Source organism: Heterodontus francisci, chromosome 40 (genome assembly GCF_036365525.1).
Source record: "Heterodontus francisci isolate sHetFra1 chromosome 40, sHetFra1.hap1, whole genome shotgun sequence".
Classification (NCBI taxonomy): Eukaryota; Metazoa; Chordata; class Chondrichthyes; order Heterodontiformes; family Heterodontidae; genus Heterodontus; species Heterodontus francisci.
In genome coordinates, this window is record NC_090410.1 from 17,531,871 (window position 1) to 17,545,866 (window position 13,996).

Genomic DNA, 13,996 nt, shown 5'->3' on the forward strand with positions numbered 1-13,996 from the left:
TATTGGTTGTAAGTGGGGGTCACGGTAAACCTCTTGGAAGAGAATTCTCTTGGAAGTCAAGGTCTCGTTGGTTGCAGGCATGCGGTGATTTTTGCTTGGTTGAATTTTTGTTTTCTCTCTCTTCCCCCCTCTCTCTCTCTCTTAGCTTTGAAGGTATTCCTTTGTCCCTGTCAGACAGTTTGAATATACAAAGGCCAAGTCTTTTAACCTTTGGCCATTGTGGAGCACATTGTTCACTTTTTAAAAGAAAGGTCCTTTTTTTTTCTTTTTTGAAAAGACAAAGTCAATTTTAATAACTCTTCAGTTTTAGTCCATAATTTTTCATCGTCACATTTGTACACATAACAGCGTTTCTTGGCTTTCATAGGAATTAAGCATACAATGATAATTATTAGCAATATTCACATACACAATCTATGATAGAGCACAGGCCATTCAGCCCATCATGCCTATGCTGTCTTTGTAAAAACTATCCAATTAGTCAAACTCTCCAGGTCTTTCCCTGTAGCTGTGCAAAGTTTTCCTTTTCAAGCATTTATCCATTTCCCTTTTGAAAGTTACTGTTAAATCTGCTCCACCACCCCTTTCAGGCAATGCATCCCAGATCACAACTCACTACAATAAAGGTTTCCTCATCTCTCTTCTTTTACCTCTGATGTATCCTCCAGTTACCGAACCTCCTGCCAATGGAAACAGTGTCTCCTTATTTACCCTATAAAAACACCCCCTACGTTTGAACACCTCTGGTAAATCTCCTCTTCTCCTTCTCTGCTCCAAGGAGAACAATCCCAGCTTCTCCAGTCTCTCCACATAACAGAAGTCCCTCATCCCTGGTACCATTCTAGTAAATCTCCTCTGCATTCTTGCCAAGGCCCTGACATCCTTCCTAAAGTATGGTGCCCAGAATTAGATACAATACTCCAGACGAGGCCCAGGCTGTGATTTGTAAAGGTTCAGCATAACTTCCTTGCTTTTGTACTCTCTGCCTCTGTTTACAAAGCCAGTATGCTTTTTGTACAGCCCTTTCAACTTGTCCTGCCACCTTTTGTGTACATTCCCATTCTCCTCATTTTGCTTCCCAAACTGCATCTTTTCACTCTTCTCTGCATTAATTTTCATCTGCCATATGTCTGTCTGTTTCACTAATCTTTATCCACCTGTCTCTCATACACCGGAAGTGTGATGATACAACAATCATAGACTAACTCTGAAGAGTTATGAAAAAATGACTGTCTTTTTAAAAAATGAACCTTTATTTAAAAATAAAAGTGAACAATGGTCCAAAATGGCCACCGTAGAGAAAGGAATTGGCCTTTTGTGTATTCAGACTGTCTGACAAAGACAAAGGACACATTTTCAAAGCTAAGAGGTGTGAATTGAACCCATCCTACACCTATTCTAAAACATTCCAGAATTGAATGTCTTCCTCTGAAACAAGGAAGGTTTGAAGTAGCTACGTCCTGGGCCATTGTGTGGTTGAGGCAGGCAGCGCACAAATTTCGTGTTGCCTCCTCATTTCCATGATTGTATTGTTCAGCCGAGTGGGACTGACACTGCGAGCTGGCTGAACGCTCAACAGGGGGCCTAGCAGTGTGCAAAACCAGCCCGTATTCCAGCCAACCTCCAGCTCTTAAAGGCAGTCTGTCCCTCTTAAAGGGGAGCTGCACTGACTGAAAGGAGGATGCTGCTGACTGCCAGTGCTGCAATTCTCCAGTTGGAAAGAATGGAAATAGAGCACCAGGTCAGAGAGAGGGCTCCCAGGTTTTACAGACGCAGCACTGGTGGTCTTGGTCATGAAGGTGACCGGAGGAGAGAGGCCATGTTTCTGCGGAGGGTCAGGAGGCCCTCAGGAATAGCCACCGAAGGGAGTCGGAAAAGGTGACTATGGAGGTGAACACCTGGAGTCTGGCCCTGAGGAACTGGCAGCAGTGCCGGAAGATGATTCATGACCTTGTGGGTGGTCAAGGTCAGTGAATGCATCTTCAAAGGACCTCATACCCACCGCACCACCAACCTCTCACACTGCCCAATGCACCATACCCCCATTGCTCATGCATTGACACCCCCTGGGTCTCTGGCCTAATATCCAGATACTACACCCCACTCTCACACCTACCAATGCTGCCAGCCTCACACCCATCTGTCGCTGCCTCCGGCTATTCAGCTATGGTACGCACATCAACCAAATACAGTGCAAAACAATCATTGACATTCTTCCTTCTCTCTTGCAGGACAACGTGGCACACAATTGAAGGGCTCGGCAGGGGACAGGCACACCTGCAACCCAGAGTCTGCCGAAGTAGCCTGCGTCACAGCCAGTAGTATCCCGCATCACCACAAGCATTCGGGATGATGGCGTATTACTCAACTTCTCCACCTCAGACCTCCCCCTCATCTTCCAATCTGACAGGAAGTGCAAGTTGCAGCTGGTGTGGCCGTGAACCTCTTGCTTTACACGTCCCTCACCCCAACCCTCCCCCTTCTGATTTTCTGCTTTCAGACACCCAAGAGCTGTCACCTGCCCAGTCACAGCAGCTCTCGGGAGGAAGGGCAAAAGCAACCCCGCAGCCCTGGCCAAGAAGAACTGTCACTCGATCTGACATTTCCAACCCTCAGCTCAAACACTGACACAGTGCAAACCTTCGAAGGTAGTATAGAGTTGGAATGAGCGTGAGCACGCTGCAGCCAGGAAGGGGGAAAGGATAGTTTGTGTGCCAGCTTACTGGAGGGCGAGGTCACAGACAAGTTCTACTAAAGAGCACTCAGATGAGGACTTTGACTGGGTGGCGTACAGAAGAACGCAGAGGAGGATGCACACTGAGATGCTTGGTGCATTTGCAGGCCTGTCAGATACCCTCCAATCACTGGCGAGGAGCACGGAAGTGTACAACTCCAATGTGGCAGAGGGCTTCGTGCAGAGCCTGCTGCCCATCCTTTCCAGTGTGACGACCAGCCCCATGGCAGAACTCGTGGATCCAGTGGTGATGCAGCATCTGGAGGCCACTGTCTCAGCTTCCACTGCAGCACAGGCAAAAGCCGCCTGACGGTTTTGGAGGTGGGGAGAGCATAAGAACGGGTGGGATGGTGACGGAGGGGACCTTCCTCCGCCGAAACTTAGTCTGGGGCGCGAAGGCCTGTGAAGCCAATTGAGACCCTTGACTGGGTAATTAATCCCCAATTAAGGACCGTTTCCTGCCACAGCCGCAATTATCCGTGCGGCAGGCGGCCCTGCCATCACACGGGAAGCACAGTACGGAAAACCATCCAGGCTGCTTCCTGTCTGCGGGAGGAAGTGGTCCCTTGTTCAAAGGCACTTAGTGCCTGAACGAAGGCCCCGGCATGGGGAAGGGGGGCCCGCTGAGGGTCAACCCCTGCGGCCTCTGATTGGCCAGCAGCTTTGCAAGGGCGGGACTTCCGGCAACAGTGTCCTAAATCCTATGGAAGGCCCGCCACTGTCCAGTTAAGTGCCTGACTGGCACTCAATGCGGCGGGCCTTCCGGAAAAGAGGGGTCGCAGAGATCTCGGTGTCGGCTTTCCCCCGACCTCAAGATCCCTGCTGCCAGGATAAAACGCCCCCGACGTCTCAGTGCTGCAGTGGAAGCTCAGACGGGAGGTCAGGTGATCCATACTTGCCACCACGCAGGCTCAGACGGCTGCCACCATGATTGCCAGTCTCATTGCTCAAAGGGGCATGCAGGCTCTTGTGTTCAGAAATGTGTCCTCCAATAGACTGAGGATTGCTGAGGTGCCACCCCATGGGAGTGGTCGTGGCTACTTGGAACACAAACCTGCTGTCCTCTCTCAGGATGACAGCATTCGTGCTCCCACCCCTGCCACTCTGCCAGTGCCCCTGTTATTGCCTCTCAGCCCAGACTGCTGCACTCATGCCAAGGTGGTGCAGTCTTAAGTCGAGCCCTCAAGGCCCAGAGATGCTCGATGCCATCCTGCAAGGCCATCTGCAGTCTCCCCGAGGGAAACTCAGCAGCCTTCCGCCAGCCGTGCTGCAGCCACTGGGATAGCACTGCATAAGAGCACCAGGGTAGGAAAATGAACCAGCAAGACGGGCACTAAAGGATTGCACAAGAGTGAATAGGTTGTCTAAGTGGATGTTATTGTTTTATTGCAGGATATGACTGAGGGGACGCTGTGATGGGGCTTCCCAGATGGATGATGAGGTGTGAAATGGTGCTTGGAGAAACCACGATGTAATTGCCTCTCTTCACATACAAAGCCTCCACAACCTCCCGTATGCAACAGTGGATGATGTACCAGGAGATGTAGGATATATCGCCCGCTTCTGCTTAGAAAGATCTGGTTGGGTAGAAGTTCAGTGCCACTGTGACCTTTACAGCCACTGGCAGTGCTGTCCTCACCGTGGTGCGAGGCTCCAGGTTGTGTTGATGGAGGTGGCCTAGTTCCGTGACTACCTCCTTGTTAAGTCTGAATTGTCTTGGGCATTGCGCCTGGCTGACGTGAAGGTATGAGAATTCAGTGGAGAGCCCCCTCCCCTTCCTCCCACTGCACAGAGCTTCCCCTCTCTGCAGCGTCTGCTCCATTTCTTGGTCGTGTTGCAGACCCAGAGGCACTGCAACTAAAGCCCCGCCCCTCAAATATCTCTTGCAAGCTTGGGAGACCAAATCCTCTGCTCTTCATGACTGGATGCATCAGCTCACAAAAGGTCCTCCAGAAACACTCCACAGTACTTGCCCAAACTTTGCAATAGCAGAAGTATGTCAAAAGCACCTCACCTACAAAAGTTGGATGCCTGTCCCTTTAAGGTGAGGTGGGGGGGTGTTGGTGAGGGCAGGGGAGTCCTTCATGCAGCTGAACACATGTCCAGCTGCAAGAGATTGGAACACATGTTCAATGGACCTGCATGGTTGAAGTTTGTACGTCAAATCAGCCTATTTGATGTCATGATCTGACCACTCCTGATGCTTATGGTGCACGCCTGCACTAGGCCCCTTCCCAGAAAGGGATGTCACGCCAGAAGTGCAGCTGGCACCATTTTATGCCTTTGAGGCTTCTATAGTGCTGGTACCAGTGGCACTGCGGAGCCCAATTTCACCTGAGAATCCTTGTTTTGACCCAGTTGGGTCAGATCCCTTTACAACTCACTGAAATTAGCCCTCCTCCAGTTGAGTATCTCCAACTTTTTCATTGCTCCTTGTCCCTTTTCCATAGCTAATCCAAACCTAATGTTATTGTAGTCAGTTTCCAAAACTGCTGGAATAGGCTGACTTCAATTTTAACAAGAATTACTTCCCATAATTTTCCATATCTTTGGCAGAAGCGTTTTCAAGGCTTGAGCTACAAAGACTGTATTGTTGTCCCTGCTGTATCCTTTATCAGCAAAGACTGTCCCTGGGTGTTCTGTGTCTGTGCAGTAACTAGTTATCAGTTAAAGCTCTCCAGCTACAATTCCTTACATTTTAAACTGTCCTTCCACCAGAAACTTAACAGCCAAAAGCAAAAAGTTAAGAGTTAACCATTTCCTTACAGTTCCCTCCATAATGGTCTGATATCTTTATAAGGCTGAAACTAAATATTTTATCAGTATCCTGCATCTATCTCTATCTATTCTGTGTCTCAGATTTCTGCCCACTTATTTTAGGGTGTCAGCTGTGGCTCAGTACTGAGGGAGTGCTGCACTGCCAGAGGTGCCATCTTTCGGATGAGACATTAAACCAAGTTCCCACCTGCTTGCTCGGGTGGATGTGAAAGATCCCGCGGCACTATTTTGAAGAAGAGCAGGGGGAGTTCTCCCCGGTGTCCTGGCCAATATTTATCCCTCTGTCGACATCACAAAAAAAACAGATGATCCGGTCACTATCCCATTTGCTGTTTGTGGGATCTTGCTGTGCGCGTACTGGCTGCTGAATTTCCTGCATTACAACAGTGACGACACTTCAAAAAGTACTTCATTGGCTGTAAGGTGCTTTGAGACATTTGGTAGTTGTGGAAGTTGCTATATAAATGCAAGTCTTTCTTTATAACAGTCAAGTTTAAAGCCTATTTCTCCCCAGTACTCACAGATATCAAAACATCATCTCCCGGACTTAAAGAATCCTCTAATTTTCTTTTATTGTTTTCCATATTGTGGATAATCTCCATTTTGGGGATTCATTTAAAATTGGAATTTTCAATATTACATCTTTCTATACTTGAATTTCCAGCCCTCCTGATTGGTATCGTTGTGCTGATCCCAAATCCTGATTGTTTCATTCACTAGTCAGTTTCTCTGTGGAGCATGTGTCAGTGTCTGGATTTTAAAAGGTTTTCTCACTCCTGAGCATGTCAAGGGTGCCATTTGGAACCAATTCCGCTTTGTGTTCAATGCCGAGGAGTCAACAAACAGTTGGATCATAATTGCTCTTCAACTGGATACTAACCCTTACCAGAGACGATCGTTTTGTTCAATAACACCTCTCCCATTTTGTTTTTCGCAGAGTCTGCAGAGTCTCGATGCACAGGGGCAAGCGTCTGCCCTCCGGGTTTGCTGACGCCCCCATTGCAGACTGCTGGATCGTAGAAATGGAGGAATATAACACTCGATCCATGGTGAAAGCACCCGACAGAGAGCAGTACAACATCTGCACACCGTCGCTGGAGAGACGCATCAAGTGAGTATCATGGTGAACCATGGTCACTGGTCACAACTGGCCCATGGCACCAGTCACTCTGCCCCACGGAAACTGGCTGCTCTGACCCATGGGCATTGGCCCCTCAGACTCACGGGCGTTAGTCACTGACCCACAAATATCTGGTCACTCTGGCATGGGGAAATGGTGGCGCAGTGGTAATGTCACTGGGCTAGTAATCCAGAGGCCCAGGCTAGTGCTCTGGGGACATGGGTTCGAATCCCACCACAGCAGAAGGTGGAATTTGAATTCAGTTAATAAATCTGGAATTAAAAAGCTAGTCTAATGGTGACCATGAAACCATTGTCGATTTGTTGGTTCACTAATGTCCTTTATCTGCTGTCCTTACCTGGTCTGGCCCACATGTGACTCCAATATGGTTGACTCGTAAATGCCCTCTGAAATGGCCTAGCTAGCCACTCAGTTCAAGAGCAGTTAGGGATGGGCAATAAATGCTGGCCTGGCCAGCGATGCCCACATCCCATGAACGAACAAAAAAAAACATGAGCCACAGCTGCACTGACAGGTACTCTGACTCATGGACACCCACTTCCCAGCTGACCTATGTGAAGGTGTTAGCTATTATCTGCACTCATACACCGCTGGATGTCCTATAGTGACGCAGGGTGAGTCAGAACACACACATGTGTCTGATGTAAGTCCAATCTCAGACATCCTGTCTGCTCCCAGTGAGTCCTGAAGTATTTCACGCACGCCCCCCCCCACTATACCCCACACACAAAATGGGTTTCTTTCCTTGGCTGTTGTCCCATGGCAAGGGGAATTAGTCTCCAGTCGCTCTTCCTCCCTTCCCACTCAACACCAACCCTGTTTCTATCACTGGACACTCTTAAATACAATCACTGGAATGGGCTCAGTTACTGTTGCGAAGAAAGGCTGAGAAATTGGAGACTTTCTCACTGGCACTGAGAGGGTTATGGAGGTTCTAAATTCTGAAAGGTGTTGAGAGGGTAAATGATGAGCGTTTTATTGCCCTGGCCATCGTTTGAGCCTTATTACTGCAAGAATGAAGGGTAAAGTGATAGGAAATGTCTTGACACAAAGGTTTATTAGACCAGAGAATGTCTTACCACAGGAGACTATTGAGGCAGAGACTATCATGTCATTGAAAAGGAAATGGGATAACCATTTGAAGAGGAACAATGTGGGGTAAGGAAATTGAGATGTCACTCTCCAGTGTCACCTACACCCAAAGAATATGATCAGAGTTGATAGTTTCAATTGAAGAGCTAGCACCATGCAGGTGCGATGGGCTGAATGGCCTCCTCCTGATTTCTAATTTCGACAATTCTGTCTCTCTGACTCTCGAGAATTTAGTTGCAGAGGGAATTGATAAAATCAGCAAATGGAAGGTGATGGGAATGGGATGGATTTAGCAGGGGGACCCAGGAATCTTTGCCCAACCAACGCAGGGGCAGTGATCAGCAAACCCAACAGAGCATTGATCCACCTGGTCACCACAGCAGAGCACAAGTCAAAGGACCACATCTCGAACCAGGGTCTGCACACTGAAACATGAGACGCTATCCCTTGTGGAGTCAGAGCAGAGGCACATACCAGGCTGAGCAGGGTCACAGGGTGTAGGTACCAGGACAGATGAAGGCAAAAAACCCATAAAACATTTCAGAAACAATTAGAAGTTCAAATTAGCATCTTCAGAAAGTTTATAGCTGGTAACACCCAAAGCAGCCCACTTGATTGGCACCCCATCTACAAACATCCACTCCCTCCACCATCGATGCACAGTGGCAGCAGTGTGTACCATCTACAAGATGCACTGCAGCAATGCACCAAGGCTCCTTAGACAGCACCTTCCAAACCCGCGACCACTACCAACTAGAAGGACAAGGGCAGCAAATACATGGGAACACCACCACCTGCAAGTTCCCCTCCAAGTCACACACCATCCTGACTTGGAACTATATCGCCGTTCCTTCACTGTCGCTGGGTCAAAATCCTGGAACTCCCTTCCTAACATCACTGTGGGTGTCCCTACCTCCCATGGACTGCAGCGGTTCAAGAAGGCAGCTCACCACCACCTTCTCGAGGGCAATTAGGGATGGGCAATAAATGCTGGCCTGGCCAGCGACGCCCATATCCCATGAATGAATTAAAAAAAAGGTAATTCTACGTATGTGAGGGCTATCTCATTACGTTAGCAGACTAAGACCCAGTTTGTGAAGTGGCCCAGTTATTGCAGTGAGGTCACCTAAATGTCACAGCCTCTTAACTTTGGAAAGTCAGTGTCGCTTCCCCAGTGTCTGGATATTAGGACATAGCACCAGTAATAGTGTTAGTGAGTGACCAAATACCTGAGGGCGATGGCCCCACTACATTTAAGATGGGGAGGGAGATTTAATCCTATTTCTGCCACCCTCCCACCACGACACCCTCCCTGGACAGTGTCTGATGCCTCCATTGGGAATGGGAAATCCCAAACAGGAGGGAGTTGAACTGCATTTCAGCCTTGGGATTTGAAATTAATGGAGGGGTTCCCGCGTTGACCTCCACCTGATCTCTGTGTCCCACAGGATGGAGCAGTCCTGGCAGCTGTGGCAGGAGTTCCTGGATGACTACTCCCAGTTTAATGACTGGCTGCAGTGGGCTGAAGCCGTGTCCAAGGAGCCTCAGACCTCGCAGGTCCTGTACACCGAAGCTAAGGAGGAACTCAAAAAGTTTGAGGTAAGAAAACTGCTGGAATTCAGACCAGGGCCGGTCAAAGGCTGTTTGGCCCATCAATCCCAACCTGCCTCGAATCCACAAGATTATCTCGAATCCCACATTCTTTTCTCAACTTCCCTGGAGCAGTTATTGAAGGTGAATTGAACCTCTTCTCCCCAGGACATTGGTCCGGCTCCTTTTTTTTAAAAGAGCAATTGACTGCTTTCTCTGGGAGATTGTCCTGTGGGGAGGGAATTTTAAAAAAAATCTAATTTAGGAATAAGAAGAGGCCATTCAGCCCCATTCTGCCTTTCAATTAGATCATGGCTGATTTGTAGCTTATCTCCATTCACCCACCTTGGTTCTGTATCCCTTTAATTCCTTTGCCTAACAAAAATCTATCAATCACACTTCTGAAGTTTTCAATTGACTGCTCCCCCCGCCCCCCCCCCCCCACCCCCAATCAGCCTCAACAGCTTTTTTGGGGGGGGGAGTGTTCCAGATTTCCACTACTCTTTGTGTGAAGTGTTTCCTGACATCACCGCGATTGGCCGAGCTCTAACTTTTAGATTCTGCCCTCTCTTACTGAACTCCCCCCACCACCCCCCCCCCCCACCAGAGGAAATAGTTTCTCTCCATCTACCTGAACTCTAACTTTGCTGGATGCCCAAGCAGGATGGAGAGATGAGGAGGAGCCATTGGACATTTGGCCAAAGTGAAGGAAGGTTCAAAGAGGGAATTCCAAAGATAATGACCAAGGCAGCTGGATGCATTGCTGCCGATGGGAGAATGCTGCACAGATCAGATTTGCTGTGGGGGGGGGGCAGGAAACTAGAGGGGTTGGGTTGGACGAGTGGGATTCAAAGGCATGGATAAAGATTTTGAATTTAATGGTTTGGAGTGGGAGGATGGTGTAGGTTCAGGAATGAAGGTGAGGGATGAGCAGGACTTGTGGAGAAGGATACACTCAGCAGAGGTTTCAACAGGTTGGGCTGCATGGAGGTTGGGAAACCAACACTGAGTTGAGTTGGGGGTGACAAAGGCATGCAAAAAGGATTTGAGCAGTGGACGAGCTGAAGGAGGGGGTGGAGATGGAATTAAATAGACTTGGTGATGGATGTTCAATGGGATTTAGCTCAGTTAAACAATATGGAGGGGGGGGGGGAAGGGGAGCAGTGGGTGGGGACAGGATGGGAGCAGTGGGTAGGAAGGGTATTGGTGAGGTGATAGGTGGGTGATGATGGGAGGCTGGCCGTGTACTGTTCAAGTACAGGGTCCAATTGCCTTTAGAAAGCTCCGATGGAATACTCCATCTCCCCTTCAGGTCGAGCGTTCCAAATAATAACCCTCTGTTTGATGAAATTTCTCCTAATTTTTGCTCTAGTCCTTTTACCAATTATTTTAAATCTATAACCTCTGATTACCAAACCACATGCCAGAGGAACTAATTTCTCCCTACTTGCTCTCAAAATCCCTCAAGGTTTTGAATACCTCTCTTTGGTTTCCGCTTAACCTTCTCTGCTCTAAGGAGAACAATCCCAGCTTCTGTAGTTCTCCATGTAACTGAAATCCCTCACCCCAGTATCACCCAGATAAATCTCTTAACTCTCTCCAGGGCCTTAACATCCTTCCTAAAGTGTGGTCTCCAGAATTGCACACCGTCCTCTCGCTGACGTCTAACCAGAGATTTGTTAAAGTTTAGCATGACTTTCTTGTCTTTGTATTCAATGCACCTATTTACAAAGCCAAGCATCCCATACACTTTCTTCATGGTCTTTCTCTGCTTGCCCTGCCACCTTCGAGGGTTTGTGAATCTGCCTCCCCAGCTCCCTCTACTCTTGTTCCTGCCTCAGAATAGCACCATTTAGATTATACAGCCTCTCCATGTTGATCCTCCCAAAGTGCATCACTTCACACCTAGCTGCATAAAACTGTATCTGCCATCTGTCTGCCCATTTTGCCAGTCAATCTAAGTCCTCCTGAAGTCTGCTACGATCCTGCTCACTGTTTACTACATTGCCAAGTTTTATCTCCCCTGCAAACTTTGCATACCAAGTCCAGATTTTATTTTAATGCTCTCTGGGATGTGGACATCACAGGCAAGGGTCAGCGTTTGCTGCCCATCCCTAAATGCCCTTGAACTGAGTGGCTTGCTAGGCCATTTCAGAGGGCATTTAAGAGTCAACCACCTTGCTGTGGGTCTGGAGTCCCATGTAGGCCAGACCAGGTAAGGACAGCAGATTTCCTTCCCTAAAGACACATTGTGAACCAGATGGGTTTTGACAACAATCGATCATGACACCATTCTTGAGACTAGCTTTCAATTCCAGATTTTTATTACCTAATTGAATTCAAATTCCACCAGCTGCCATGGTGGGATTTGGACCTGTGTCCCCAGGGCATTAGCCTGGGCCTTTGAATTACTAGATTGGTGGCATTACCACTATGCCACCATCTCCCCTGAAAACAATAAAAGCAATGGTCCTAATATCACCCTCTGAAGAGCCACCGCATACGTCCCTCCAATCAGAAGATTTAATTTTATTTTAATTTCATGAACTCTTTCTCCTAAAGAAACTTCAGGCAAAATCCCTGGCTTTACAAAGAAAACTGTCTTTTAAGAACAAAGAACAAAGAAAATTACAGCACAGGAACAGGCCCTTCGGCCCTCCAAGCCTGAGCCGATGCAGATCCTCTATCTAAACATGTCGCCTATTTTCTAAGGGTCTGTATCTCTGCTTCCTGCCCATTCATGTATCTGTCTAGCTACATCTTAAAAGACGCTATCGTGCCCGCGTCTACCACCTCCGCTGGCAACGCGTTCCAGGCACCCACCACCCTCTGCGTAAAGAACTTTCCACGCATATCCCCCCTAAACTTTTCCCCTCTCACTTTGAACTTGTGACCCCTAGTAATTGAATCCCCCACTCTGGGGAAAAAGCTTCTTGCTATCCACCCTGTCTATACCTCTCATGATTTTGTACACCTCAATCAGGTCCCCCCTCAACCTCCGTCTTTCTAATGAAAATAATCCTAATCGGCTCAACCTCTCTTCATAGCTAGCGCCCTCCATACCAGGCAACATCCTGGTGAACCTCCTCTGCACCCTCTCCAAAGCATCCACATCCTTTTGGTAATGTGGCGACCAGAACTGCACGCAGTATTCCAAATGTGGCCGAACCAAAGTCTTATACAACTGTAACATGACCTGCCAACCCTTGTACTCAATACCCCGTCCGATGAAGGAAAGCATGCCGTATGCCTTCTTGACCACTCTATTGACCTGCGTTGCCACCTTCAGGGAACAATGGACCTGAACACCCAAATCTCTCTGTACATCAATTTTCCCCAGGACTTTTCCATTTACTGTATAGTTCACTCTTGAATTGGATCTTCCAAAATGCATCACCTCGCATTTGCCCTGATTGAACTCCATCTGCCATTTCTCTGCCCAACTCTCCAATCTATTTATATTCTGCTGTATTCTCTGACAGTCCCCTTCACTATCTGCTACTCCACCAATCTTAGTGTCGTCTGCAAACTTGCTAATCAGACCACCTATACTTTCCTCCAAATCATTTATGTATATCACAAACAACAGTGGTCCCAGCACGGATCCCTGTGGAACACCACTGGTCACACGTCTCCATTTTGAGAAACTCCCTTCCACTGCTACTCTCTGTCTCCTGTTGCCCAGCCAGTTCTTTATCCATCTAGCTAGTACACCCTGGACCCCATGCGACTTCACTTTCTCCATCAGCCTACCATGGGGAACCTTATCAAACGCCTTACTGAAGTCCATGTATATGACATCTACAGCCTTTCCCTCATCAATCAACTTTGTCACTTCCTCAAAGAATTCTATTAAGTTGGTAAGACATGACCTTCCCTGCACAAAACCATGTTGCCTATCACTGATAAGCCCATTTTCTTCCAAATGGGAATAGATCCTATCCCTCAGTATCTTCTCCAGCAGCTTCCCTACCACTGACGTCAGGCTCACCAGTCTATAATTACCTGGATTTTCCCTGCCACCCTTCTTAAACAAGGGGACAACATTAGCAATTCTCCAGTCCTCCGGGACCTCACCCGTGTTTAAGGATGCTGCAAAGATATCTGTTAAGGCCCCAGCTATTTCCTCTCTCGCTTCCCTCAGAAACCTGGGATAGATCCCATCCGGACCTGGGGACTTGTCCACCTTAATGCCTTTTAGAATACCCAACACTTCCTCCCTCCTTATGCCGACTTGACCTACAGTAATCAAACATCTGTCCCTAACCTCAACATCCGTTATGTCCCTCTCCTCGGTGAATACCGATGCAAAGTACTCGTTTAGAATCTCACCCATTTTCTCTGACTCCACGCATAACTTTCCTCCTTTGTCCTTGAGTGGGCCAATCCTTTCTCTAGTTACCCTCTTGCTCCTTATATATGAATAAAAGGCTTTGGGATTTTCCTTAACCATATTTCATGGCCCCTTTTAGCAATCTTAATTCCTCGTTTCAGATTGGTCCTACATTCCCGATATTCTTTCAAAGCTTCGTCTTTCTTCAGCCGCCTAGACCTTATGTATGCTTCCTTTTTCCTCTTAGCTAGTCTCCCAATTTCACCTGTCATCCATGGTTCCCTAATCTTGCCATTTCTATCCCTCATTTTCACAGGAACATGTCTCT

The 13,996-nt window shown here is 47.9% G+C and overlaps 1 protein-coding gene across 1 annotated transcript in view; it reads left to right on the forward strand.

Moving 5' to 3' along the window:
* The first annotated feature begins 8,721 nt into the window (after positions 1 to 8,721).
* The window catches only part of LOC137353173 (nesprin-2-like), a 32,672-nt gene continuing 27,397 nt past the window's right edge, over positions 8,722 to 13,996 (forward strand). The window contains exons 1-2 of the mRNA XM_068019219.1: positions 8,722 to 8,783; positions 9,194 to 9,344. Coding sequence (XP_067875320.1) covers positions 8,722 to 8,783; positions 9,194 to 9,344 — 213 coding nt within the window. The remainder of the gene's footprint in view (positions 8,784 to 9,193; positions 9,345 to 13,996) is intronic.